The sequence below is a fragment of the Pleurodeles waltl genome, chromosome 1_1, assembly GCF_031143425.1.
Source record: "Pleurodeles waltl isolate 20211129_DDA chromosome 1_1, aPleWal1.hap1.20221129, whole genome shotgun sequence".
Lineage (NCBI taxonomy): Eukaryota > Metazoa > Chordata > Amphibia > Caudata > Salamandridae > Pleurodeles > Pleurodeles waltl.
Window position 1 is genome coordinate 127,064,822 of NC_090436.1, and position 26,465 is coordinate 127,091,286.

General features: G+C 41.9%; 1 protein-coding gene across 2 annotated transcripts in view; it reads left to right on the top strand.

Moving 5' to 3' along the window:
* Positions 1-15,770, top strand: part of SLC14A1 (solute carrier family 14 member 1 (Kidd blood group)) — a 53,304-nt gene extending 37,534 nt beyond the window's left edge. The window contains exons 6-9 of one of the 2 annotated variants that reach the window (XM_069218852.1): positions 4,421-4,568; positions 7,823-7,957; positions 13,026-13,075; positions 14,125-15,770. In XM_069218852.1, coding sequence (XP_069074953.1) covers positions 4,421-4,568; positions 7,823-7,957; positions 13,026-13,075; positions 14,125-14,310 — 519 coding nt within the window. In that variant the 3' untranslated portion in view covers positions 14,311-15,770. The remainder of the gene's footprint in view (positions 1-4,420; positions 4,569-7,822; positions 7,958-13,025; positions 13,076-14,124) is intronic. The other variant, XM_069218851.1, reaches the window with a different exon arrangement.
* The last annotated feature ends 10,695 nt before the right edge of the window (positions 15,771-26,465 follow it).

The following is a 26,465-nucleotide window of genomic DNA, read 5'->3' on the forward strand; positions in this document are numbered from 1 at the left end:
AAAGTCATCAGGTAAATCAGAGTCTAAAAGAGAAACACAAGAAGTCAAAGTGGGACTCTACCTCCATCACGTGACTCTCAAATATGGAATTTGCAGGGGCACCAAGGTGCCTCTCTGACTCCTACCAAGGAACTGATTCCATAGCTTATCCTGATGCAGACAGTTCCCGGTTCCATTGACGATGCTGCAATAAATAAAGGCTTCTAAGGAAGCCAAGTTGTAAATCTTCAACACACTTCTGTCCCCTGTGGCATGCCTTCAAGCCTCAAGTATCTGAGGAGGCCTCCAGTTGGAATACCATTGGCAGATCGTCCTCAACACTGTCTGCACCTGTTGACTCCACTGCAGGGTCTGCTGCAGTTCCCGTGCTAATGCCTAATCCAACTTCATACCTGGCACCATGGTCCTTGCCCCCTAGTGTCAACACTGGCACAAAAGCCAAGGAGGAACCTATTGTCTTACCTGATTTTGAGGTGAACCCAAACTACCTTGACAGAAGTTGTGCCTTCCACAAGCTTTTGGCGGTCATGGACCAACCACATTATGATTCTGACAGAACACTGACATGGCTCAAGAATGCTTCATCTTTTTGTTCAAATTCTGAACATAGTCCACATAGTCACGATGATACCAGAGATACTTGGGATGATGCGCCCTATTTCTGTGCTTAAGACAGTCTTTATATGGACATGCAGGATGTTAGTGGGCTGGACACCTCCAAATACCAGGTTTATTGACAACCTGGTCTTTTTGCAAAGGAATCTGCCTCTTTCACAGTGGTTTTTTGATGGGCTGCCAAAGTGTTAGACCTGCAGTTCCTGTCCGAGGTCAAGACCAATGTCCTGATGAAGTACAGCAGCCTAGGCAGGCTTCAAGGGAACTGCTTTGTTCTTCAAAGAAGCCCTAATGGACCCCCTGTCGGGCACTTGGTCCAAACCTTGTTCTTGCCCCTGAAAAATAAGCAAGTGGCTATATGATGTAGACCTGCCCCTGGAGGCTCATTTTTCTTCACCAACACCCTACATATGAAAGTTTGGTTTCAGGCATATATGAGTAGGCTGGTTCTTTCCTTCCATATTATTGAAGATGGTCAGGATGCAGTATGCCATCTGCTCTGGGCTGGACATCACCGACTCACTGGACAGGGCTGTTTGTACTAGTGTGATGGTCTTCAATCCTGTGTGGAAGCAATTCCTTTGGTTTTTCAGATTATATTTAGGTGGCACTGTTGGGCATGATATTTTTCTTAGGATGAAAAGCGGACTGCATTTCAAGGAAAGCAGGGCCTCCATGCACTCCCTCGACCTTTCTGCACAGGTGAGGTAGTTGAGGTTCCTTAAAATTATTTATTTATTTATTTTCAACACTCCATTACTCGCCAATGTTATCCAACATTTTAGAAAAACATCTTAATACCACTCTATCAAAATATTAAAACAAGAATGAGATTCTTGACGAGGCTCAACCCTGATTCAAGAAAAAACACAGTACAGAAACAGCCATGACAGTGATCACAGAGGAGATGAGATTGATTGTAGACAAGGGAGGGAAGCCTGCTTTGATCCCTTTTAGACCCATCTGAAGCCTTTGACACCGAGTGAATCTATCCTTATTGATCACCTAGCAAAGATTGGGATTTGTGGAACAGCACTGATTCTACTCCGATCATTCATTACGAACAGAAAGCATGAGGGATCCCTCGGAAACCTCTGAAAAAGCAATGGAATTTGACCAGTTTCAGGAGATGACTTAAATCTTGGCTTTTCCCACTAATTGTTCATGCTTCAAACACTTTCAGGTTTGCGTCAAACCGCTTTCAGGCATTCGTACACTTATTAAATAATATTATCAGAAGAAGGCTGGCTCAAAGGCAACTTCAAGGCCCAATGTCCACAGTAACAGAAAACCCGCTCCCCCCCCCCCCACAAGCCCACCCCAGTCCTTTTGAAGCTAGGGTGGGGGATCCAGCCAGTCACCTCCATGCCATCATGGACTGTGTATTGCCCAATCCCCTTCCTCTACTGCAACCACTACCAAACCACTTTAGCTGCCCTCAACAGCACATGACCACCCTGTTGGAGGCAGGATAAGATTTTCCCTCAAGGATAGCAGAACATCATATTTGACAAGTTGGTGCTCCAAATAAACCAGCACTGATATGCTAATCAATTATTTTCCAAACCACATGCACCACATTGGGTGTCAAATCCATTTGTCCATTTTACAGCAGGCAGTCTAGGGTCTTGGTCAAGGAACCATTGGGAGGTGGGAGGGGGAGGAGAGGGTCCTGGCCATCAAAAAAAAAAAAGGTTTCTAAGTGCCAAAGGATGGCACGCCTCTTCCTCTTAAGTCTTGGTTCTTAATTTCTTCCAGAAAAAGGAAAAATTAATTCTGTCATGTATACTCTAATCCCAGGTTCAGTCTGGTCAGGATCCAGGTAGTGCTGGACCTACGGAACTCTTTTCACATTCCTACCCTGCAGTCACTCAGACATTACCTGTGACTCGAGGCAAGCCAGAAGTATTTTTAATTTTGTGTGTCCCCTTTCAGCCTTAGAAGTACGTGTAGGGTATTCAAAAAAGTGATGCCAGTAGATGCAGCACATCTTCAGAGGTTGGGAATACCAGTCTCCCCTACATTGTTGACTGGCTGTTGAAGATGGGCTTGCACTAATGGTCATAGACCACCTCCACCTGAGCGCAAACTTACCAACATCTTTGTTGATTCTCTAATGTGCAAAAGTCACACCCAGCTCCTTCACAGAGGATCCTGTTCATCAGAGCTGTCTTGGATATGGTGCAATTGTGAGCCTTCCCTCCACCTTTAAGTCTAGGACATTTGTGGATATGATCCGGTGTGTTTGTTGGCGTTTTTATTATTTTTTTCTTCACATTATCCTTTGCATTTCTGCACTGGGTCCCAGTCCAGGAACGTTGCCATTTCAAGCTGCTCATTCACACCTACAGAGCCCTCCACAGCACCAGACCCCCATACCTCAATGACTGACTTCAACTCTACTAACCAGCCAGAGAGCTACCATCTACCACTCTCACCCTCGCACAGGTCCCCTGCATCTGCAGAAGCAAGTCGGGAGGGTCCACCTTCTCCTTAACCACCACCAAGAACTGGAATGCACTTCCTCAACCCATCAGGATAGCTCTTTTACAAGAAACTGCTGTTCAATTAGAAGCCCCATTTGACCTATATTCCTGCTCTGGAGCCTGGATAACCTCACCGGTGATAAGTGGCACCATACAAATCAACACATGTTGTCCAATCCACCACACTTACAGTATTTGTTTATCCACATCACCCCTCGAAAGAGGATGGGTTTCACTGCCTTAAAGAGCCTTGAGCTTTTCAATTGATCATGCCAAGGACTGTCTGGTGGACTATTAGCCCTTTTTGGGGTTCACTGGGCTGGTGGAGGGAGGGTAAGGTGGTGCCTAAAAGGGTTCTACTGAGGTGGCTAGCACTCTATTTTAAGGTCTGCTACACCTCCCTGTGGGTTATCTAACTGAGGAATCCTTTCTGACCACCACCCTGTCTTGTGGAATGGACTCTTATCTGTGAAATAGATCTGCAAACTGTCATACCTGATCAGTTATTGAGCTCTGCATCAGATGATGCAGACAGTCAAGCAATGGATGTCAGCTTGTAGTAGTGGTACTTGTATGTGGCTCCATCGTCTCTTCTGTGGCAGGACAGCGTTAACGTGGAGCAGCATGACAATACTTGTTGGTGTGTGGGAGAAATGCTGGGAAATGTCCAGATCCAGTCTGGTGCTTATAGGTGTTCATAAGGTGAGTAATCTCTGGTTAGAGTATCCATTAGATTTCATGTTTATGAAGGTAAGTACATTTTTTGTATTGGCTCTTGGGCTGAAAGAGAGCTAGTATGTTTTAACTAAGATACTGCATGTCTAACTATTAAGAGCTCTTACTTTAAAAAAAAAAAAAGTGGTGTCAGGATTGAACCATGCCCTTACACGAATTATTATGCTTCCTTTGGCTAAAGTAACACTTGCTATTGGCCAATTTTAAAGATGTCACTTGAAGAAAAAGAAAAAAACTTGTTTAATGTTAACGTTGCTGCAGGCTTATTGCCCGTGTGTGTGTGTGTGTGTGTGTGTGTGTGTGTGTGGTATGTGGCTAGCAATATTACTCATTGTATTCTTCATTACTAATTCACTGTATTATAATTTCCTCGAACACCTACCATTGTTCCACTTTTTTGTTTCTGGTCTCTATTTGTATGAGAAAACAATGTTCTAATGTTGGCAAACGGGGATCTGAATTAGGTTGTGACACAGTTTTAAACATGCTTGTATGCTTGGAATGTATTATGATTTTACTGTATAAGTAATATTTTTAAAAAAAGGATTCCACTTCATGAACTATGTCTCTGTTCTTTCTTTCAGCTGCTGAAAGCTATTCCGGTTGGGGTTGGGCAGGTATATGGGTGTGACAATGCATGGACTGGTGGAATCTTCCTGGTTGCTCTCTTCTTATCATCTCCTGTGATCTGTTTGCATGCCGCTATTGGATCAACAGTTGGAATGTTGGCAGGTACAAAGTTTTAAGGCAATGTCAAAGTGGGCAATTACCCAGGGCTACCAACGGGCCCTCTGGGAAAGTGAACTTTATCTGAATTGTAATCTACTTTCTTTCTCTATTTTAACTTCTCTGCCTACCTCCACCACTGACTGTCCATCTACAGATTTTTGTCATTTGAAGGATTTTTGGCATCCCAGGCAATATCTATTTCAACTGCTTTATGGACTTGGTTATAGTTAAACATGTAATTTAGTATTGTTTGACCTCGTGGGCTTAAATTGGCAAGAGTTGAGTAATGAAAATCAAATCTGGTCTGTACAGGGCCCCTAAAATGTCTTCTCGAGTTTCCCCAAAATCCTTAAGATGACATTGGGCAGGCACTGAAGCGAAGCCTTCATGTTTTTCCTTACTGTAACCTCAACATGGATATTTTAAGCACTAATGACTGGGCTTACAATAATTAAGAAAAGCTTAATATTTTGGAATGTTTTTAAGGCAAGTACTTGTGGAGGACTAGCTAGTGTATTTCATCTGAATCTATTCCAGCCTTCCCTGGTTCAGTTTGTCCTCTAATCTCGGGTGTCTGGGGGGGAAAAGTGTATTTCCAGACTGTTAAATATCGGTCATTCAAGAGTAAAGACTTAATGTCACAGAGCTCGTGGTGATTATTGTAACCTGGCCAGGTTAAGAAATGTTGGACATTGGGCTGTATTTGGAGAGGTTTGAAGGGTTCTCTTAGGGGGGTAAATAGTCTGATGTAATGGAACACTATTTTGGTCTGAAACAGATCTTTGCTCAACCAAGAGTGCCAAATAACGTAAACAATAGAAAACCAGCTTATGAGGCCATTTGTAAAGATGGAACAAATTGGTGTGCATTTTTCTTGTAAGCAAAATCAAATTGTCAATAATTAACCTATTTTTTTCCCCCTTAATTTTACATCCCTGAAGTATCTGTCAAAAAAGCATTACGTTCACCTTGTTGAGTGTATTTCCACTGTATTCTGGGACACAGTTTCTTATTGATGCACAACGTTTTTAAAAAGCTCATTTTTGAAGGATTAAAATAATTAAAATGTCTTTACTTTAAAAAAAAAAAAAAAACTTGTATGATAGTGAAGTACAATTATAGTTCCATCAATATGAGCAGTCCTAGTCACATATACAAAACGAAGCCTTAATGTGTATACTGATGCACATGATTATAGAAGACTAATTTAATTGAGGAATCACATATTGAGAGTGGTACTGCATTTTGTTTTTATTTGGTATTTTCCTTCAAAGTTGTTTATCCACTCTAGTATAAACCATTTCTAAATCTCATAATTTGAGGGGAGCAAAATAAAATCAAGTTAATCATAAAATAGGAAACTAGATTTCAGTGTCCATAACACCTTGGTTATTGTCCTTGTTAGAAAACACAAAACGGTTTCTGGACCAAAGTGGGTGTATTTCTGATATTAATGGTGTAAATATTTGTTGATGATTAGCAATCCAAAATTGATAAAGCTCCTGTGAACTAAGAATATAAAATGATCTATCAGTACTTGACACGATTCTTAAGGACAATAAATAAAAAGCCATTACTCACCTTAAATTTCCTATAAAAAAAAGTAATCAATGCCCAGATAGTTCATGTTGGAAACAAATGATGCAAACCCAATTGTGAAACAGAAGAATATCTTGTGAGAGCAGCATGGAGTCACTTATTCTACTAAAGAAACCTTACAATGAAAATAAACTGAGAACGGAAAGTGCTTGCTGTGTATGCTATAGTGAATATCTTTAGAAATCTGTGATGCATCCAAAGCCTTTAAAAAATATTTTTAAAACTGCATTACCCCTCAGATTGGGTGTGAATGTAAAGACTACTGCTCAGCAGAAACTGCTAATCTAATTACATATTCACATTTAAGTGCATATTCAGTTCTTCATCTGAATTAACACCACTTAAATGATTTGTTTCTAATTTGTGAAGTATGTTTTTTTTTTTTCCCTCCAATTATGTTTCTAGTGTCTATGGTAATGTAGCATAGATCAGCATTATGTTTCTGATTAAAGAGATGTGCTCTTAGGGATGTCACAATGTTGTTGGTAATTGCAGGTTTACACTGTAAAATGCATTTTTTGCAGATATCCAATTGTGCTGCTTGTATATCACTCCTGACTAGAGCAGTTGAAGGCGTGTATTGAATGCTGTCTACCACATAGCAAAAGAATTGATAGCTCTGGAATTTTGTTTGATCCGGAACTATATATTGTTTCCTATCTATGTTGTTCTTGCATGCCTTCTTTCACTTGCTGGTATAGAATACTGTTTATTCAACCAGTCCCTTTTATGTCAAGTATTCAGGTGACTTTGCTCCAATTCATCTTTCAAAGAATGTTTTTTTTATTTTTAATTTTATTTTTTATGCATTATGTTGACTCTGGTACCTAAAGTCTTTAATAACACTTTGTAATATAGAATTTACTAGAAGGCTAATAGTAGATGCGGTCTTGTGAATTTGATACACTGTACTGTTTTCTATTGCTACACAGTTACTCCGCCTGCTACAGGTTGTTTGATACTAGTGTATGATCAGCTATAGGAATGTGGGGCAGTTCGTTTGGATCCTAGCAGCCAGTATTGAAGAGACTGACCTTTGCCCCCCAAGAGAAGGACCATCAGCACTCGAAGAACCCTTCCTGGCCTAATTTTTCCTGTAAAGTGGGCCAGTGCTGCATCGACTGCACTGAATCTGTGCAGCGCAGGCACCATGTTTAAAGCGGCAAACGTTTTGCTTTTGAAAATCCCAAAAGCAGGACTCCGTTTTCATGGAGCAGATGCACCACTGACTTACTGAGGGGCCCTCACCAAATGCTAAATGAGGTCCCCGGTCATCCAGCGTTTTCCAGAGCAAAGGTGTGAAACCAACTAAATTTGAACCTCAAGTCTGACAGTAACTGAAAATCCAGAATCATTTTAAAGGTCAAATGTCTAATAGTCTTGGACTAATTCCCGGCTCTCGTGGCAGTATCGGTTTTATAGCCACAATAGACCTGTTGCACAGTACAAATGTCCAAGTCTTCTATTAACGTATCAGCAAAAAAAATTGTTTTAGGGAATTACTCAATATTATTTATCAGGTGTGTACCTGCAGAGCTACTGCCTGCTAAAATTGAAAAGCGACAACTATGCGCAGTTACTGTTTGAAAGCCTAGGTTTTAAAGTGACTTGAATTTATGAAGAAAATGTTTCACCCAAGCATCCTCCTTGCTTTTCAGGTTTAAGCCTCGCAGCTCCTTTCAAGAATATATACTTCGGCTTGTGGGGCTACAATCCTGTCCTTGCATGCATTGCAGTTGGAGGAATGTTTTATGCTCTTACCTGGCAGACCCATTTGTTGGCAGTTCTCTGTGGTATGTGGTATTTTAGTAGTAATGTCCTGTTTTTGTCTTTTGAAGTTTGAAAGTGTCCAGTGGTATTGGGGAAACTGTGGTCAGCAAGAGTTCCTCTCATCATTGTCCAAGGGAGGTCCAGAGTTGGAAAGCAGTATATTGTGAGAAGGGATATTTAACCAGAGTTGAATGAGTGGGGACACCAGCAATCTAGGCACATTTTATTGAGCGTCATCGAGGAGGTGCAATTTGCATCTTTAGGTTAACAAGCATTGCCTTAAGCATTTTCTTCCAGTCCTTACTGTCTTGAATCATAATTCAAGGACTTAAGCTCTTATTTTTTATTTTCGGTTATCGAGATTTAATTTTGTTTTTATAAAAAAAAAATAAAAAAAAAAAATGTAATGGCTTCCATGACGAGTAACCCCCTACATGTTTCAATAGTTAACACTCTGCTACCCACGGCATGCATTTTCTTGTACATTACAATTCATTAGATGGTCCATATTATAATGCAAAATGTAGTTACGTGTTGGATAAGTATTTTCAGAAAATTCACCTTTGTAGAAAGTACTAGAATTCTCGTCTCATCCTGGTAGAGAAACCTCCGGAGATCCTTTTGTTTAAGCAGTAATCACAAAGACTACAGTGGTGGCCTGTGAATTTTGAAATTGGTGGTGTGTAAATTGTTGCACACATTTTTCACAGAAATGCAACATATGGCCATACATGGCATTATATAGCTTATTTGCAAATTGTCTAACTAGTTCTAGTTCTTACAGTTCTGAAAAGGAAGCTTTGAACTATTCCAATACGTACATTGTGGTCCCAGGAGAGATTGTGGTGTCTTTACCATCCCCCAGAAATCTGAACAAATGGAGGCAAACTTAAAAAAAAAAAACTCTACTACAAAAGCTAAATGCGTTGATAATGTTCTGATTGCAGCAGTGCAAGCTTTACTTGACCCACAGTTACAGCCAGTGCAGCAATAAAGCAATTGTCCTTCACACACACGCCAGTAGAGGAACGCAGTACGCTTAAAGATCACATTGCACATAGTGCACGGTTCGCTCAAGAAGCTGCAGTGTAAGAATTCCTCACATGCAAAGTGCAGCTCTAGCGGAGGCCTAGCAAGATTCACTCACTCATAACAAGCTTTTCAGGGGAAGAGCAGAGCATGATTAACCCGCCTTGGAAACAAAGTAGGGGCACTGGAGGAAAAAAAAACTGAGAAGGAGACTTACTTTCCAGCTTAATATGTATTTTGCACTGGAAAGGTGCCCATGCCTTGGTGCAAGTTGAGGTGCACTGCACTACTTTGAGTCAAGGGGGAGTTGCATTCTTGGTACTTGGGTGCTCTAGAACAAACATTCATAATTCTTGACAAAAAGCCAGAACTACGAAGATTGTGAGGCCCAGCTTTGCATCAAATTTAACACTTTTCTTAAAGCAGGTGCAAAACTGGAAGGTTTTCTTAGTTTGCCTAACCTTTTCCACATCACGTGTGCTGCAATGTTATTACTTATAGCCTAGTCATTAGATCATGCACTTTCGGTGCAAAACCCGTCCTATGAATTAAGCACACACGTCTGCACCGTGGTGCAAAGATTGTGCGTGGCACTAGGCAGCCTGTTTGTGCGTAAGTGGAGGGCTAGATACTAAGAGCAGGCCATTTTTCAGAACTGCCATCCTCCCCCTGCACAAATAAGTGTTGCGTTGCACTAAATCTTAGTAAATCTGCCTTATGCACTCCGGCAGGAGTGCAAGGTTACCTAAAAGTTGCAGTACAGGAAGCCTCAGTATGTACTACCTTCACCAGCAGGCTGCAGTCCAGTTGGCTTCTGTGCAACCTTCCAAGCTGGGATGAAACAGGAAGCACTAGTGCTTGCTTCCGCCTTGTATAAAGAAGAGAGCCCGCTATGGAACCAGGACGGCAAATTGACAGTGCTCAAAGACAAAGTTCGCCATGGCAGTGTGGAATAGTTGGTTCAGCTACACAGCAAATAAAAACATTATGGCAAGGGATGCTACCTTTCAGTAAAATGTAATCTTAGTTGTCCAGTGTCATTTTTTTTCCCCATAGCTACAATTTTTTTTTTTTTTTTTTTTTTTTTTTTTTTTTTTTTAAATTGACTTTTCTGCACTCAGTTTCCTGTGGTCTCAAATCTTTAGCCCATACATGCATCAACAGCGCTTAGTTTGGGCTGGTGGCTGCAGGTCCAACAGTACTTTAACGGATTTTTAAATCGGAGCAAGAGAGCAATACGCAAAAGGGTGGAGAAGGGAAAAACAATGACCAGATTAGAAAGTGGGCATGATTAAGAATCAGCAGGAATTAAATAAATCAGCAGGCAGTGTATGATGGTGGGAGAAAGGTATCCGGTAGAGTGAAAACTCTAAGACTGAGAAGGAAACGTGCTAATGGCTCAAAACAAAAAAACAAACACGAGGGCCTGGAAGGGAAACAAGATAGAGCAGACTTATTTCCGTTTATTCTGACTTAAAATGATTATGGTTGCACTTTGTAAAACCGATCGTTGACTCTTATCTTTCGCTTGTCTTACACTTAAAAATAAAAAAAATGGAAGCCTCATACTCCTTCTGGTGAATTAAAGCAACCCTGATTTCATAAAATAATAAAAGCTCAAGTGTACCTGTAACCCCTGTCCATCCCTACCGTGCTGAGCAGTTGTTTGTCCATCAGTGAAGCTGATATCGATAAATGTTGCAGTATGCACAGTGTTACACTTTACATTTTAATCTTTCCTGCTTTTTTTTTTGTCCTCACTTCACGACAGTTTAGAAAGTTGCACACCTCTGCACCACATTTAAGCGTATGTATACAGGAGAGCTCTATATTGTGATAATTCAGTGTACACCTCATAATTACAAGTAGGAAAATCAACAATAACCATGATGGCGGAGAACTGCTCTGAATCCGACAAGGGATCAAAATAATATTGATTTGATCTTAAAAGAAAAAAACAATCCAGCTTGCTTAAATTGTTACTTTATAGAGAAAATACTGTATTAATGTAATGTGCCCGTTCGCACCTTAAAGTCCATAGACATTGGATTCACACAAGTTTGCAGTGGCGGCTCCTCCTTTAGGGCGGAGGGCCACGCCCCCCACCATTTGCCCCTCATGAAGAGTGTCTGTCAGGCTGAACAAAGGCCAGCCTGGCAGACACACTTCATTTTCAGCTCAGACAGACAGGAGTGAGCCATGCGCGATTTGCGCAGACTCCTGGCTGCCTGAGCCGAACTTTGCTGGGCTGAGAATGTCACAGGTCCTATGGGCGTGACTTCCTCTAAGCAAAGGTGCCTCGAGGCCCTCCCCTGGGTGACGAGGAAAGAGTCACTCATTGACACACGCCCTGGGCGCTTTAGGTTTAAGCCCTCAAGCGCCTAGGGCGAGTGTCAATCAGTGACACTTTGTCACAGAGTGCGGTGGGGTCAGCAGTCTCACTGACACCATCACACTCTGTGACGAGGCTGGGACTGCTACCTTCCCTCATTGGCTGACCTTAAAAGGTAAGCCAATGAGGGAAGGCAGCAGTCCCGACCCCCCTGTGACCTGGAGGCTGGGGTGTGGGTGTGGGTGTGGGTGTGAGTGTGTGAGAGAGATGTTTTAGATTGAATGTTTGGTGCGTGCGTGCATGTTAGAGTGTTGAGTGAATGGATGTGTGTGTGTGTGTGTGTGATGTTTTAAAATGAATATTTGGTGCATGCATGTTTGAATGGCATGAGTGTTAATGGATGTGAGTGCGTGTCTGTGTGTTTCCCGCCTGCCCCCCTCCCTCCTAAAGCTGCTGGCCGCCACTACAAGTTTGTCTCTTAAAAGCTCATTGTCTGTCAGCTTGTTAAACTCATCATGAGGAAATCTATTTTCTCATGACAAGATGGTGGAGCAGAAGTATTAGACTTAAACTTTTTACTAAGCACACAACTTCTGCCCAATCGAAATATGCTCTCCTGACTGTAAAATTGGAGGCAGAGCCAAGGCCCCTCTAATGCTTACATAATTGTCTGGCGAAAATCTCTGCTATCAAGCTAGACATTAATAAATGTGAGTTGCAGCTATTCACTTCCTTTTCCTTTCCCTACATGCAGTACTGATTCCCTGTCTCATGTCAAACAGAATTGAGTGGGTTAGGGCGTGGCCGGACATCTTTTATAAAGCAACCACCCTTAAAACACTGAAATTGTTAATATACCCACAGATTGTAGCTCCATGACAAGTTTTGAAACTTGGATACCACTTTACAGATTTGTGGCAAGTGTGTGATGTACACAATTATGCTCTTGTTCACAGAATACTGCCCAAGAATGGCTGGATAGAGGGTGGGTGAGCAAATTGAAGCTATCCCACTTCTAAGAAAGAAAAAATAAAACTGAATGACCCGCCTCAATGTTTTTGCATTGTTGCTCTTCCTGGGTCTACTTGGCATTAGTCCACAACATTGCCATTTGTGGTGTAGTCTAACTGCCCTGGATTATCCAAAAACTAAGGTGTAGCCCTTTTTCACGTCATTTCATAGTTGCTCCTGTCACTAGTTGCAGTTCCAACCTTTATATTGGTTGAACACCAAACACACGGGCACTGGGCGTCTAGCTAGTTAATATTGCAGTATTTGGTGTGGTAATCGTTCGTTCATTTACCTCCGGTTCCTTCTGCACTACCGGATATTCTACCACCTGCTAAACCTACTTGGCCATGGTCCATCTTGGTAGGCCAACTTAATTATCATAATGTATGTAATGAGAAGTCCAAACCAAGTGCATGTTGCCGTAAGCATACTTTTAATTTGCATATTGTCTATGGCAGTGCTCTGTGTGGATTGTGCAAGAGTTGTTGGGCTGACTTTCTTCTAGTTTTGTTTCTGCTCCAAATACATGTTAAGAACATAATGCTTCTCTTTGGAACCTTCTGTATATTATCATGTACTTCTATCGGAAGAGGGCAAGTGGTATTGCCATGCAGATGTTCATTTGACTGTTAAACTGCCAGCACATATTATTGACCTGATTTGGGGGCTTGCCATGGCAATATCGTTAAGTTACTAACTTTACTTTATTTTTTTAACAGCTTTATATTGTGCTTACCTTGGAGCAGCTCTCGCCAATATGATGGCAGTGGTGAGTATTTCAAGGTTTGACCATGTATTGTACTTCTGTTCAAAGGGTCTGAAAGGTTATCTGAACATCCACCTGCGTGTAAATTCATTATGTTAAGTTATTCACCCTTTCCAGTTATTGAGAATGGCGTACCATTTTTACATTTAAAATAAAATTGCCTGATTTCTGTTTTGGAGACTCCATGATTGCTAGAATTCAGAATAGAAGTATTGAAGTACTTTGTAAGAGCGATGGTTTAGAGGACAGGCATCTAATATATTTCCAGGAGATTCAAATCCATTATCCTTTCTACAGATTCAGTCTTATAAGATTGACATTCAAAATCTTTATTAAATATTGCATTAGTTCAAACATCCACGTCATCTATGGTTATCTTCAAATTGTCATTGTTGGGTATGCGTACTACTCCATTTGGACAGAATAAATATAGCCTTAGAACCCGCTGTAGGGTGCTATACTGGCCATTAAAGGCCCGTTCCAGCATTAAAGCCTGAACCGAAGGGGGCAGTCCAGCTCCAAAGGGCTATTAGAACATTCCTCCACTAGAGGGCAGAACATTGCAATGTAGAGGATCTGTGCTTCTACTAGCTATTAGAAGCCCATAGCACTCCATTGTCTCTAATGAAGCTTCCAATATTCTAACATATTTTACTACTGGCAGCTGGAGGTTCCTCATGTTCTGCTGGGAACATAATGGAGTTCATGTTATGCTCTTCTCCAGGACTGTGTGAGCAAAATCAGACTGGTGCACCCGGCTCTCCACGCCTGCCCCCTTCACCCCCCCCCCCCCGCCCCAGCCCCAATCCTCACACATCCACCCATCATTGACTTGTTATAGTGATTTTATTTTTGTTGTAACTTCTTGAAGACATATTCGATTACTTCTGCATAAACAGAATAACTTAGACATGGAGCGCTGGCATAATTTAGCATGTATTTTTAAAAGTAAAAATTGTAGGTTTATATATTTAATATTATTGGTAGATACTTACAGGAGTACCTTCATAAATGTTAATATATATATATTTTTTTTCTTTTTTTCCTTTTAGGTTGGGCTGGCTTCCTGCACCTGGCCATTCTGCTTGTCTGCACTTACCTTCCTGTTACTTACTACAAACAACTCAGATATTTACAAGTTACCCCTCAGCAAGGTCTCTTACCCAGAAGCAAATCGGCATTATTATTTAACGATGAGGAGTAAAGAAAAGAAAGAAAAAGATATGAGCAACATGTGAAATCAAAATGGCTTTGCTTTTGTTATGGGGGCAGCTTACGCTTGTAAATGAATGTTAAATTAACTTCTAATCAAAGCACCTTTATTCATCAGCAGTAACAATTTTTTTTCATTAAGCTGGGTGTTCTACATTTCTGCACTTTCTTTCTTTTTTTTTTTTTTTTTTTTAAATGATCAATCGTTGTTACTCCTTCCAATAATCAGTGGCTTCAGTGTTGTTCAGCAAATGCCAAACCTATATCAACAGTCAGTCTTTGACTCAGGCACTTAATTGGCCTTTCTGCACTTGACTTAATGTATAATAATATAACCTCACTTTGCGTTTCCCAGGCACATCTCATTTTAAGTCTGAAGAATAATGGCTGTTTTTCCAAAACCTTCTCTTCCTAGTTAACTTTTTTTTTATTTTTAAATCCTGTTACCAAGTTTTAACTGTTCTTTGATCTCGATTGAGACTGATTTTTTTTTTTTTTATATATTTTGTGGTCTTCCATTATTTTGGCTCATTATATAGAATGTAACATTTAAAAAATGTTTAATTTTTTTTTTTCACCTTTCACAGTATCCTGTGACGTAATGTATAGCTTGTCACGTGGCGCATTTCAGTTCCCTCTTCTTGGTGCTGGCTGAATTATATTCACAAAGGTTTTAATCCTCCCATTTTAAAATGTTAAAATCCATACTGTGGCTGGTCGAATACTACATTCGTCCCTAAACTAAATACTGTACTGCCACTCTTCACCCCCACCCCTCCTCAGTCTCTATTGATCATTGTATATCTTCTGTTGCATATTGTCAACTTTTTCCAGAGGCAACACATTCCAAACTGTTTCCTCATTCCTGTAGGGAATCACCCATTACGTGAACTCGCACATAACCGTAGATGTTCATGTCTTCCCAACATGCACCCACAGGATTGCCCATGTTGGGCTGCCTTACTGTATGTATGCCTCCTAAAGTTAAGTGACTAATTCCTTAATGCTCAGTTCCTTTGTAAACTTGGCATTTTACAGCAATTGACTAGCATACCTGATTAACTTTGCCAATATTTGTTACAGTAGAAGTGTTATGTAACCTATAAAAGAATATTTCTATGTAAAATATCACATGTGAAACTTATTTATTTACTATGCTTCATTTTTCTGTGTTTTTGTAACAATATAGTTTTTTTATTAGATGTTAACGACGTATTTTTCAAGATTCTGAAAACGAGTTTGCATTTTTCATAAAATAAACAAGTAGCCTTAAATTTGTTTTGTGAATTTATGCTTTGTCAGGTAAACAGCATAATGTACAGCAGGGCGAGTCTGTGCTTCAGCAGGGGGGCAATATTTGTATGATGTACTTAACAAAACGTTAATATTGGTAAAGGAGACCACCTGGTTAGAATACTGCCTAACTCTTCATCCTATAGTTAAAAATGTAAATAAATCCTTCCAAATGAAATGTCTTGGCAGTTGCCATTGCGAGCCTATTTGACTAATTGTGTTTTTCTTTTAATACCGGATTGCCAAAAGTCTGTGCTTCTTAATATACTTCACCACGCATACAATACATGCAGCTTTCTAAGGTTCGAAATATTGCCTTTTAATCTCCAAGAAAGTTAAATGTTTCGAGACCGTTCACAATCTGCAGCAGTTCCTTAATCAATATTTTGCATTTTTAGTTTTGCTACACAATTACATCCTTTCCAAATGTTTCTTCTCTCTCAAATATTTAACAGGAAACCATGCCCTTGTGGATTCACGGATTAAAACACTGCGCCTGTTCTTTCAAATAAAATGGCCCCAGTGTGTGTCTGTTCTCTTATTACTAATGCAAAAGATAGCCTCTTGGTTCCAAAATATGGTCTGCTTCAGTTATTGAAGCTGACTAAGAATGTGTAGCCTTTGTGCACTATAGAAGGGTAAAGAGGTTCTGTAGAATAAGTTAAAGGGTCGCTGGGTGCTTCTGAAATCTTGACTGTCACAAGAGTTACAGGTTTGTCTCCATGATGTGCAGGGGCACAAGGAGTAACTCTGGTACTTGAGCACTCTGTGCTTTCCCCTGGAGTCCTACCTGTGCCATATTTTAACGCTGGCAAATCTGCATGCATTACCAAAAATCGTGTAGCATCGCTATTATATAGCAAATGCTAAATTATTATTGTATTAAAAACTGACCCGGAAGGAAATCCCTTACAAGGGAGGGATGGAAAGATGTGACAAAGTTTTAGATAGCTGTGCAATCTCTTACATTGCTCAAAATATTCTTCAAAGTCTATCTTACTTTACATCACAATCTGGAAATTTTCCTGAATAGGGGCTTTGTTTACTTTTAATCAAAACTTTTATAACGAAGTTTGTGAAAATGAAGAAAATATCACAAAGAAAAATTAATTGCATACAATTAAGTTTGAGTACTAATGAAGAACCTAACTAAATGCAATAAGGCATATTTTTGCTGGTCATGGTTTACATCGCGGTGGTGAGCTTGTGACCAGGGATAGGATTATCTGAATGGTTACATGTGTACTAATGCTTACATTTCTAGTTGTGCTTGCTTGTTAGGGTTGCATTTGTGGTTGGTTGAAGTAAGCTTAGTGTTAGATTTTACTTTATTGTTTTATTCATTATAATGTTCTTCATAATTGGTAATGTAACATGCATTTTTCTTCGCCGTGAAATGCTTTGCGATTGTCACTACATAAATATATTCTGTTTTTCGTTATTTCATACGTTCTGCAGGATTATTTAAAATTGTTTTATATACCGTTCAATGCCCTTTGTGGCAGATTGCAAGTGTATTGCAGTGGTCTGGGTGCTGTTAACGACCTTCATTGTAGTGTGCTCTGCTTTTCTGTATCAAAGTTAGTAGGACTACATGGCAACAGTCTCCTTTCTAATGACTCCAGTTTTTTAGGAGGTGGCAATATTTTCATGTTTAGTAAGGCAACCTTGGACAGTAAGTGAAGTGGTGACAATGTGTGGAGTGGAACTAGTACTTTAAAACAACTTTTATTAGGCTCAGTTCGGATTAGGGTATCTAGAAAACCAAAGTTATTAGTGATTAGAAGATTCTTAATGTAGGCTATGCAGAATGGAAGTATTTCCAGATGTAACCGTGGTCTATTGCGTAGGAGAAACTAAGATTGTTTTAAAGTGTTGTCTGTGGTTTTTTTTTTTTTTTTTTTGGGATCAACTGACAAAGTGGCTAAATATAAAGATTGGAAATAGGTGCTTTTTGTACTGCTGTAGTCTTAAAGTGCTTTGTGTTCATCATGTAACATAGCTTGTGTAAAGGCATTGTGTCTCATGAGACTAGATCGTGGTTCCCAGGCACATTAGTCTCCACTACGGAAGGGTACAGAAGGAACGGTGGATGAGGGACTTTCCAACATGTGCACCAAGTGTAAGGCATTTAGAAGTACAAAGAGCATCCTGTGGCCAGGGCCTCCATTAAGCTGCCTGTAGATTATTATTATTATTATTATTTTTTTTGGGGGGGGGGGGGGGGGCTGGGGCTGGGTTCAGTCCTGTCTTTAGTCTTGTCTTTTGCTGTTCTAAGATTCTGAACTAAGATGCTATTTGTAAACATGCGAGGTTGGAGTCTGGGTAGCTGGACTGAGGCGACTTGATTGTTCTTGGTGCGCCTGGTTCCCAAGGCTATCTGAATCATTGTAAACAATATATTTTTGGTTCAGAAGGAAATAATTCTTGTGTAGCAGCAATAATCTATTGCACCCTTCTGGAGCAAATACGTCCCCTCTTTTGTAACTGAATCTTCTCCCTCCTGAGAGAACCAGATTGGAGCAAGAAACCTGGTCTGACTTAAAATCTATTTCCCTCCTGGACTATTTGGAGAATCTAAGGGTTGTTCAAAATTAACCATTTTTGTCCAAGAATGAGTTAATCTGCTCCCACTCAAAAAGGAGAAGACCGTTCTTACCATGTACTCTCCCTCCCCTTGTTTGTCCTCTGTCAATGGCAAAGTGTTCTCCCCTCCTCCTCTGAGGGAAGAACATTGGCTGGGAGTATCCGTACTGCTGGCGGTTGAAGGAGGTTGAGTAGCGAGCAAAGGGACTGCTGTATCTGCCAGCTCTAGCAGATACCTGACACAACGCACATCAGCAAGAGTAGCTATATCTGGAGAAGCAAAAACGTACGCACAACATTCAAGCTCTCTAAAGTTCTCACTAAACAAATCTTTTACGGCTCAGTACAACCTTGTAGCCAGCAAGCACCCCCAGGGTTTTGGGTCTATCCTCAGTAACAGACTTTTATGCCTTTCATATGATAGTCTGGTGTTCACATTCCTCAAAGTATACGACCCTTTGAGCCCACCTACATACCCCCTCCAAATCAAGATGTTCACTTGCTCAGCCAGGAACAACATTTTTGTCAGTGGATCTAAGGGGTCCATCACGTTACCCTGGCAAAATGCCCAGGTTCTAGCCACAGCCCTTTTGGTAATCTTCATCCACTTTCTTCTAAATAACTTTTTTTTTTTTCTTTCATATCTAGCACTGGGGTTATGGCTACACGTTCCATACCAGTAGCTTTTGGACATTCTGCCCTCATTTTAGACCTAGTGGCTTTATCAATAAGATTCCTGATCCTGGTTTTTATACTATCACCACAAAAGGATGATGGATGGAGTTCTGAAACCTTTTCACTCATCCCCAGTCACAGATCTGGGTTTAATCCATTGTTCTTTTGCTCACAATGCCATCCCAGTTTGGACCCACCCATGTGCAAATCAGTCTTGGCCCTGTAACCCATGGGAATAGTCCAGCCCAAACTGCCAGGCCAGGCCGTCCCCAGACTGTAAATCCGCATCCTGGGACTGGTTTCAGGATATCACCTTCATCAGCCAGGCTAGCCTGAATCCAGTGGTGCTGTGAGCACGGGACCGACATCTAGGGTGACATGGCAAGCAAAAAAACAATGGATTAAACCCAGATCTGTGAGTGGGGGTGAGTGTAGTTTCATCACTTTATTTTGTGGTGTGATATTGCCTTGTGTGCCCCCTAACTGTCTAGGCTGTGCCCAGGCGTGGGTACCTTGCTTGCTGCACCACTGGATTTAAGTTAGCCTGGCTGATGAAAGGTGATACCGGTCCCAGGACGCTTTTTTCCTGTCCAGGGAGGACCTGGCCTGGTGTTTCGGGCTGGACTGTTCCATGGGGAACAGGGTCAAGACTTATTTGCATATGGCTGGATCCAAACTGGGATGATGTGGCAAGCAAAATAACGATGGGTTAAACCCAGATCTGTGACTGGGGGTGAGTGAAAAGTTTCAACACTCTGTCCATTTTTTGTGTTGTGATGTTTCATACAATTGCCCCCAAACGTGAGGGAAACAACTCTGATCCAGGTCTGTGCAACACCTTAACTCTGCAAACATGGGATTGCTTTCTACATTTTTTGCAATCAGTTGTCATCGGTATACAGTGCATGTTCACAGAAGTCATCTGAATACTGATCGAATGACTTACCTACAGGCCTTATGTTTGGCCTGCAACTGTATTCGTATTTGAGTCCTACCATAGGGACTTCAGGTCCTTTTCACATCGTGGAATTGAGCCACCACAACCTACAGTTTGCTCCTTCCACGGAGCATTGTTCATGATTAATATATGTGTATTTTTCATGAACTTATTGCCTCCAGTGAGAACAGATACAGCATTTGGTATTACTGACACAATTGAGTCACTGATAACCCTAGCCACATTTTTAAAAGATGAGGAGACCACTTTATACATCAAAGACAACGAAGCATCTTAACAAAAAAAAAAATGGAGGTTCCTTTTAATTATTTGTCTTCCTCTGTTTATTATTAGCATCATGGTTATCAGTATTACTCCTGATACAAGAACATCCCTGACACGCCATTCAACCACAGAGTGTTCATTTAACAGACACAGCATTTTGTAAAATGAAACCTTATTTAAACATGAACAATCCTTGATTGGTACAAAACCCGATTCTTGAGCAGTTCCCTTTTCTTCCTACTTCTCAGGTCTCGCCTGAGAGAGTTCATGCCGTGTTGCTTGTGAAACATTTGAAAGCTTACGGGTGACTTATAGCTCACCCATTGCTTTGAATTGGTGGCTTCGTTGCATCTCATTTGCTTGGTTCTGATTTAACCTGTGGGGACTTAACGTCATCTTGTGTTTCACCCTCGCTGGATAAAGTACCCGTGTCCTTCCGCTGCTTGCTTTGTAGACCGTCTTTTTTTAATTTTGTAAAAACACCCTGTGCATGCATTTGTGGTGGTGTGCTCGCTCGCAGCCCCTTCCGAAAACACTTCCTCTGTGGTGCCGCCAGCACCCCTCAATGTGGACTCCCCCTGTGCAGTGCTTGCTGCTGCCACACTTCTGTACACTGCGAGTGTATGTTTGCTCATTCAGAGCCTTGTATGCATTCTTTGTGAGGGAGTTTGGTAAAGAGACCACTCATAGCATAAAACACAATAAATGTACAGACCTCGCTTGAGTCGGGGGAAATCATTGCTTGAAGATATCATATTAAGGAACGCAAAGTTGTGCTTCAAATTCACAGAGAATACCAAATGCAGTGTGTGAAGTCGTGCTGTTTTTCCTCCATTCCAGACGCGTGTAATGGATGTCTGCGAATGAAATGCGCTAACCTGTGATGCAATTAACGAAAACACACCGAGTTGTGGTAATTGCTGTTCTCTGTAGGGCCAGTAGAGCTAGGCCGGCTTTTGGCGGTGCTTCACACTGAGTGGGAGAAGTGTTGTTCACCAGCTGCTCACCTTACAGAGCTTTGTTTCTGCCCGGAACCACGGCTCTGCCTCTGATGTGTCAGTCTACTGGCCCATGAGCATGTTTTTGGCGCAGCACTTCGTGTGCGTTGCACGTGGGTTTAGGAATACAGGATGCACAGAACTTTAACGCAGGACTGGATTGGTTGCTTTGCTCCCTGCCCTATTCACTGAAAACAAGCCCACCATGTCAGAGGGCGGAATGCAAAGAGATCGAAGAGGGGAAGCTCAGGGTAAAATGTGTCATGACCAACTCAACCACTGGCTGATTTAAATAAATAAATGTAGCTTCTTGGAACTATCACTAAGCACTGTGAGGCATTTTTTAGTTGGTGAAAATAAATTGTGTTTCAAGCATTGCTTGCAGTGCTGGAAACGAGCTGCTGCTTTGGCCCCCCTGCCCTACAATAAAAAATAAAAACAGTGCTATGACGTGAATTTTTTTAAATAACATTTTGTGTGCACAAGTCTTCCTGTTGGATTCTCCTGCCCCACCCTCCCTACCTGCTGGCAATAAAATAAAAATAAATAAAAGCATGACATGACTGGCGCTGGCTCTGTTGTAGCCATCACTTTTTTTTTTTTTATTTGAACTTTCAGCCGTGCTGCTGTACAACATGGTTTTAAAAACATTGGGCAAGCTAATAGCTTTCGTAGATGAGATCTCTTGACTTTACCTGTGTTGCTTCACATTTAGAGTTCTTATTATACCAGTAAAACAGGGTCTAAAGCAATAATTCTTAAATGCACCCACTACCACTGTAATTTAACAGATTCCTAAAACGCAACACCAAGCTTTGGAATACTAGGATTTGAACTCTTAGCCGGTTTAAAGAAGAAACTAGAGCTGGAAAACAAATGCACTTCACATATTGAGCGCTGAAAGGAATGAGCACTGAGTGTTTTCTTTCTCCGGTTTATGCGGTGTTCCGCTGCCAGACGCTTTTATTAATTAAAACCTCAGTGCTTCAATTATTGGATATTCATTCACATGCACTCAGCCATAGAAGCTACCCACGGGGAAAAAGCAACTGACCTTTTAAAGTAAACGAACATTAATGCCTGCCTCCCTTGACTCAAGAGGAGTTGGCTAACAATAACGCATATAAATCAAAGTGTGCCGGATGCCACCATTTTTGTACAAGGCAGGACAAGTACTTAACTTTAGCAGCAAGAAAAGGAGCTGAATAAAAGACTTGCCCCTATTTATAAAGTTGGGTGTATTTTTTTTTTCTTGATTTCTTGCCTGCGGGAGAAGGATTGTGGGAATTGTAGTGTGCTTTAAATATTCTAGTTAAAATGAACTCCAGGAAAAGAGTGCATAACAGAACCCCCTGCCTTGTACTAAATTCAACCAGATTATGGCAGTGGTGGCTGGTAATTTTAGGGGGGGGGGGGCGAGGATGGGGGCACACACACTGATTCACAAAACTCACTAGCAAATATTTAAGCATGCACACACTTAACATTAATTAAAAAAAAATCTTGCTTACCTGCAGCTCTGACTCGGGTCGCAGTAGGGTTGAAATTGCTGCCTTTCCTCATTGGTTGACCTTAGGTCAGTCAATGTGTGATGGAGTCAGTTAGACTGCTGACCCCACCCCACTCTGTGATGATGTCACTAATTTACACTCAGCCCTGGCACTTCAGGGTTTAAAGCTGAGGCATCTCGGTCTGAGGCAATGAGTGACGTTAACCCTCATCAACGAGGGGTAGGTTCACCAGGACCTTTGCTGAGTTGAGAATATCATGCCCACAAGAGCTGTGACACCCTCACCCTAGCAATGTTCAGCTCAAGCAGCCAGGATCCTACACCTGTCTAGCTCCTTTGGTCAGTCTGACAGACCCTCTTCTTGAGAAGCAAAAGGCGAGGAAGTGTGGCCCCTCAACCCCTATGGATGGGCCGTAGCTGGATAATGGGCTGATTGAGAATAAGCATTAATGGTGAGGCAATAAAATGTAACTTGGAGTCAAAATGAGCCTAATTGGCATTTATGGGTGAAATCCCTGAAACAGAAAGAATACTGCCATACATTTAGAACAATTGAGAAAGTGTCCACCTGTAGACGGGGATGTACGGAGAAGCAAAAACAGCCCTGGCAAAAGTGTCCCTCTCACTTAATCATCGCATATAATCTATCCTTTGATCATCTCTACGTATTAATGTCACACTCTTGAAGCCTCCCTATGCCTGCTGTGATTAACCTCAGGAGCTGGAAAAAGTGGCAGAAGCACCAAGGGCTCCCTCCCAGTGTGATGATGCTTGTCTGGCCCTACCTACAGAAACACAAATCAAACTTGCACAGTATTCAAGAATACTTGAGGCTTTTCTGAAACTGTTGTCACAATGGTCTTTTAAGACAAAGGGTGTAATGACCAGAATGAATCGCTGAAAATAATGCACATAAATGTACATAAACGATTCATCTGTTTTGAAGAAAAAAATCCTACCTCCCCAATCACATGAAAAATAAATGCAGCTGACAAGAGAAAGCAAATCATACAACCTGCATGCCTTCTTAGAAAAAAAAAATATACGGGGGATTGCTTCGTGAAAGAGCTCAGCAAGACCGGGCAGTATGTGAATATTAGAACCCAGAAAGAACATGGAGAAATACTGATTGTTAGAAATGGGGTCTTTGGTTGGCAGTCCTGTTATCTCATGTCCAAGCAAGGACCCTCACTCTAGTCAGGGTAAGTCACATGCAATCCAAATTAGCCTGTGCCCACCCTCTGGTAGCTTGGCACTGAGCAGTCAGGCTTAGCTTAGAAGGCAATGTGTAAAGTATTTGTGCAATAATTCATGCAATAACACAACATAACACCACAAAAATGCACTACAAAGTGTTTAGAAAAATATAAAATATTTATCTGGTTAAATGCAGGTCCAGTACACGTTGAAAAATCACTTTAGAAAATGATAAAAAGAGTCTTTAGTCTTTAAAAAGCAACAAGTGTCTCTTGCAAGCACAAAGTACCTGGTTTGAGTCAAACTTATTTGCATGGGGCTGTAGAGATGCGTGGAAAACTGGGAGGTGTGCGTCAGTTTCTCCTGGTGAACACAGATGATGCGTCAATATTTTTCCGCGCAGTCAGGGGCTTGCATCGATTTCCGGCATGAAGACTTGGATCTTCTTCAGGTTGCGGGGTATTTAGACGCCCCCAGGGACGTGCAGGACGAAGTCATAGGAGCTGTGTCAATCCCATGGGCAATGCGGGGAAATTTCGGTCACACGGCAGGCGCTGCATCGATTCTCGCAGGAAGTCAGGCTGCATCATTCTGGCTCAGCTATGCATCAATCCAGTGGGCCATGTGTCAAAGTTCTGGTCGCAACGCTGGTGCTGCATCAATCTCCTCTAGGGGATCAGGGCTGCATAGTTCCGGTTCGGAGTGCAGTGATTTTCTCACCACAATGCAGGCTGTGCTTCAAATTTTCGCCGCACAAGGAGTTCTTTGAGGATGAAGTCTTTTTGGCCCTGAGACGTCATTGAGCAGGAGGCAAGCTCTATCCAAGCCCTTGGAGAGCACTTCTCAGCAGATCCAGAGGCAGCAAGACAGCAGGACAGGAGTCATTTGCAGAAAAGCAGTCAGATGAGTCCTTTGGTCAGCCAGGCAGTTCCTCTTGGCAGGTTGCAGGTTCTGGTTCAGAGTTTCTTCACAAGTGGTATCTTGTCCAGAAGTGTCTGAGTTGGTAGGGTCAGATGCCCTTTTTAAATACCCAAATGTGCCTTTGAAGTGGGGGAGACTTCAAAGAGTGGCTTAGAAGTGCACCAGGTCCCCTTTCAGTTCCATCCTGTCTGCCAGGGTCCCAGTAGGGGGTTTGGCAGTCCATTGTGTGAGGGCAGGCCACTGTTCTTTCAAGTGTAAGTGTCTGGCCCTACACCCTCCCAGCCCTGGAAGACCCGTTCAGTATGCAGATATGTGCAGGTGTGACTGAGCATCCTATGTTTGGGGTTGTCTGAGTGAAATGCACAAGGGAGCTGTCATGTAACCCATGCAGACGTGGATTGTAAGGCACATGTGGGTTTAAATGCAGAGAAATGCTCACTTTCTAAAAGTGGCATTTCTAAAATAGTAATATTAAATCCAACTTCACCAGTCAGCAGGATTTTGTATTACCATTCTGGCCATACTAAATATGACCTTGTTACTCCTTTCAGATCAGAATCTACCATTCAAACAGTATATGAGGGTAGCCCTAATGTTAGCTTATGAAAGGAGCAGGCCTCACAGCATTGTAAAACAAATGTAGGAGTTCTACACTATCAGGACATATAAACTACACAGGTATATGTCCTGCCTTTTACCTACATAGCACCCTGCCCTATGGGTTACCTAGGGCCTACCTTACTGGTGACTTATATGTAGAGAAAGAGGAGTTTAAGGCTTGCCAAGTAATTTTAAATGCCAATTCGAATTGCCAGTGAAACTGCACACACTGGCCTTGCAATGGTAAGCCTGAGGCATGGTTAAGGGCTACGTATGTGGGTGGCACAATCAGTGCTGCGGGCCCATTAGTAGCATTTAATATACCGTCCCTGGGCACAGGTATTGCACTTTGCTGAGGACATACAAGTAGATTAAATCAGCCAATTGGGTAGGAACCAATGTCACCATGGAGAGGGAGAGAGCATATGCACTTTAGAACTGGTTAGCAGTGGTAAAGTGTGCAGAGTTCTAAATCCAGCAAAAACAGTGTCAGAAAAGTGGAGGGAGGCAGGAAAACAGTTGGGGGTGACCACTCTAAGACTGTCAGGTCTAACGTGTCCCCACCAGCAGTGGGGAGAGCTACCCAACCTCCTGGGAGCTCTCATCGCTAAGGCGGAAGTATATGGAGAGACCATCGGCATTGGTGGGGTCAATCCCCCGGGTGATGCTCCACCGTAAAGTCCATCCACTGTAGGAAAATGGACCACCTCGAGTTCAGGATTTTCACCTCTCATCTGCATGAGCTATCTGAGGGGCCTGTGGTCTGTCTGAACCCGGAAGTGAGTCCCAAACAGGAATGGTCTCAGCTTCTTCAGTGCCCAGACCACAGCAAATGCTTCTCTCTCAATAGCACTCCACCTCTGTTCCCGTGGTAATAGTCTTCTTCTAATAGAGACTACTGGTTGGTCTAGGCCCTCATTTAGCTGTGCTGAAACTGCCCCTATGCCATGCTCTGAAGCGTCCGTCTGCACAATAAATTCCTGGGAGTAGTCAGGTGCCCTGAGCATGGGGGCCGTGCACATGGCGTCCTTCAGGGAGTCAAAGGCTTTCTGACAAGCCTCTATCCAATTCACCAACCTAGGTTGTTTCTTGGATGTCCGTTCTGTTAATGGGGCTACTATGGTGCCACATCCCTTAACGAGTCTGCAATAGTATCTGGTGAGACCTAAGAAGGCTCTC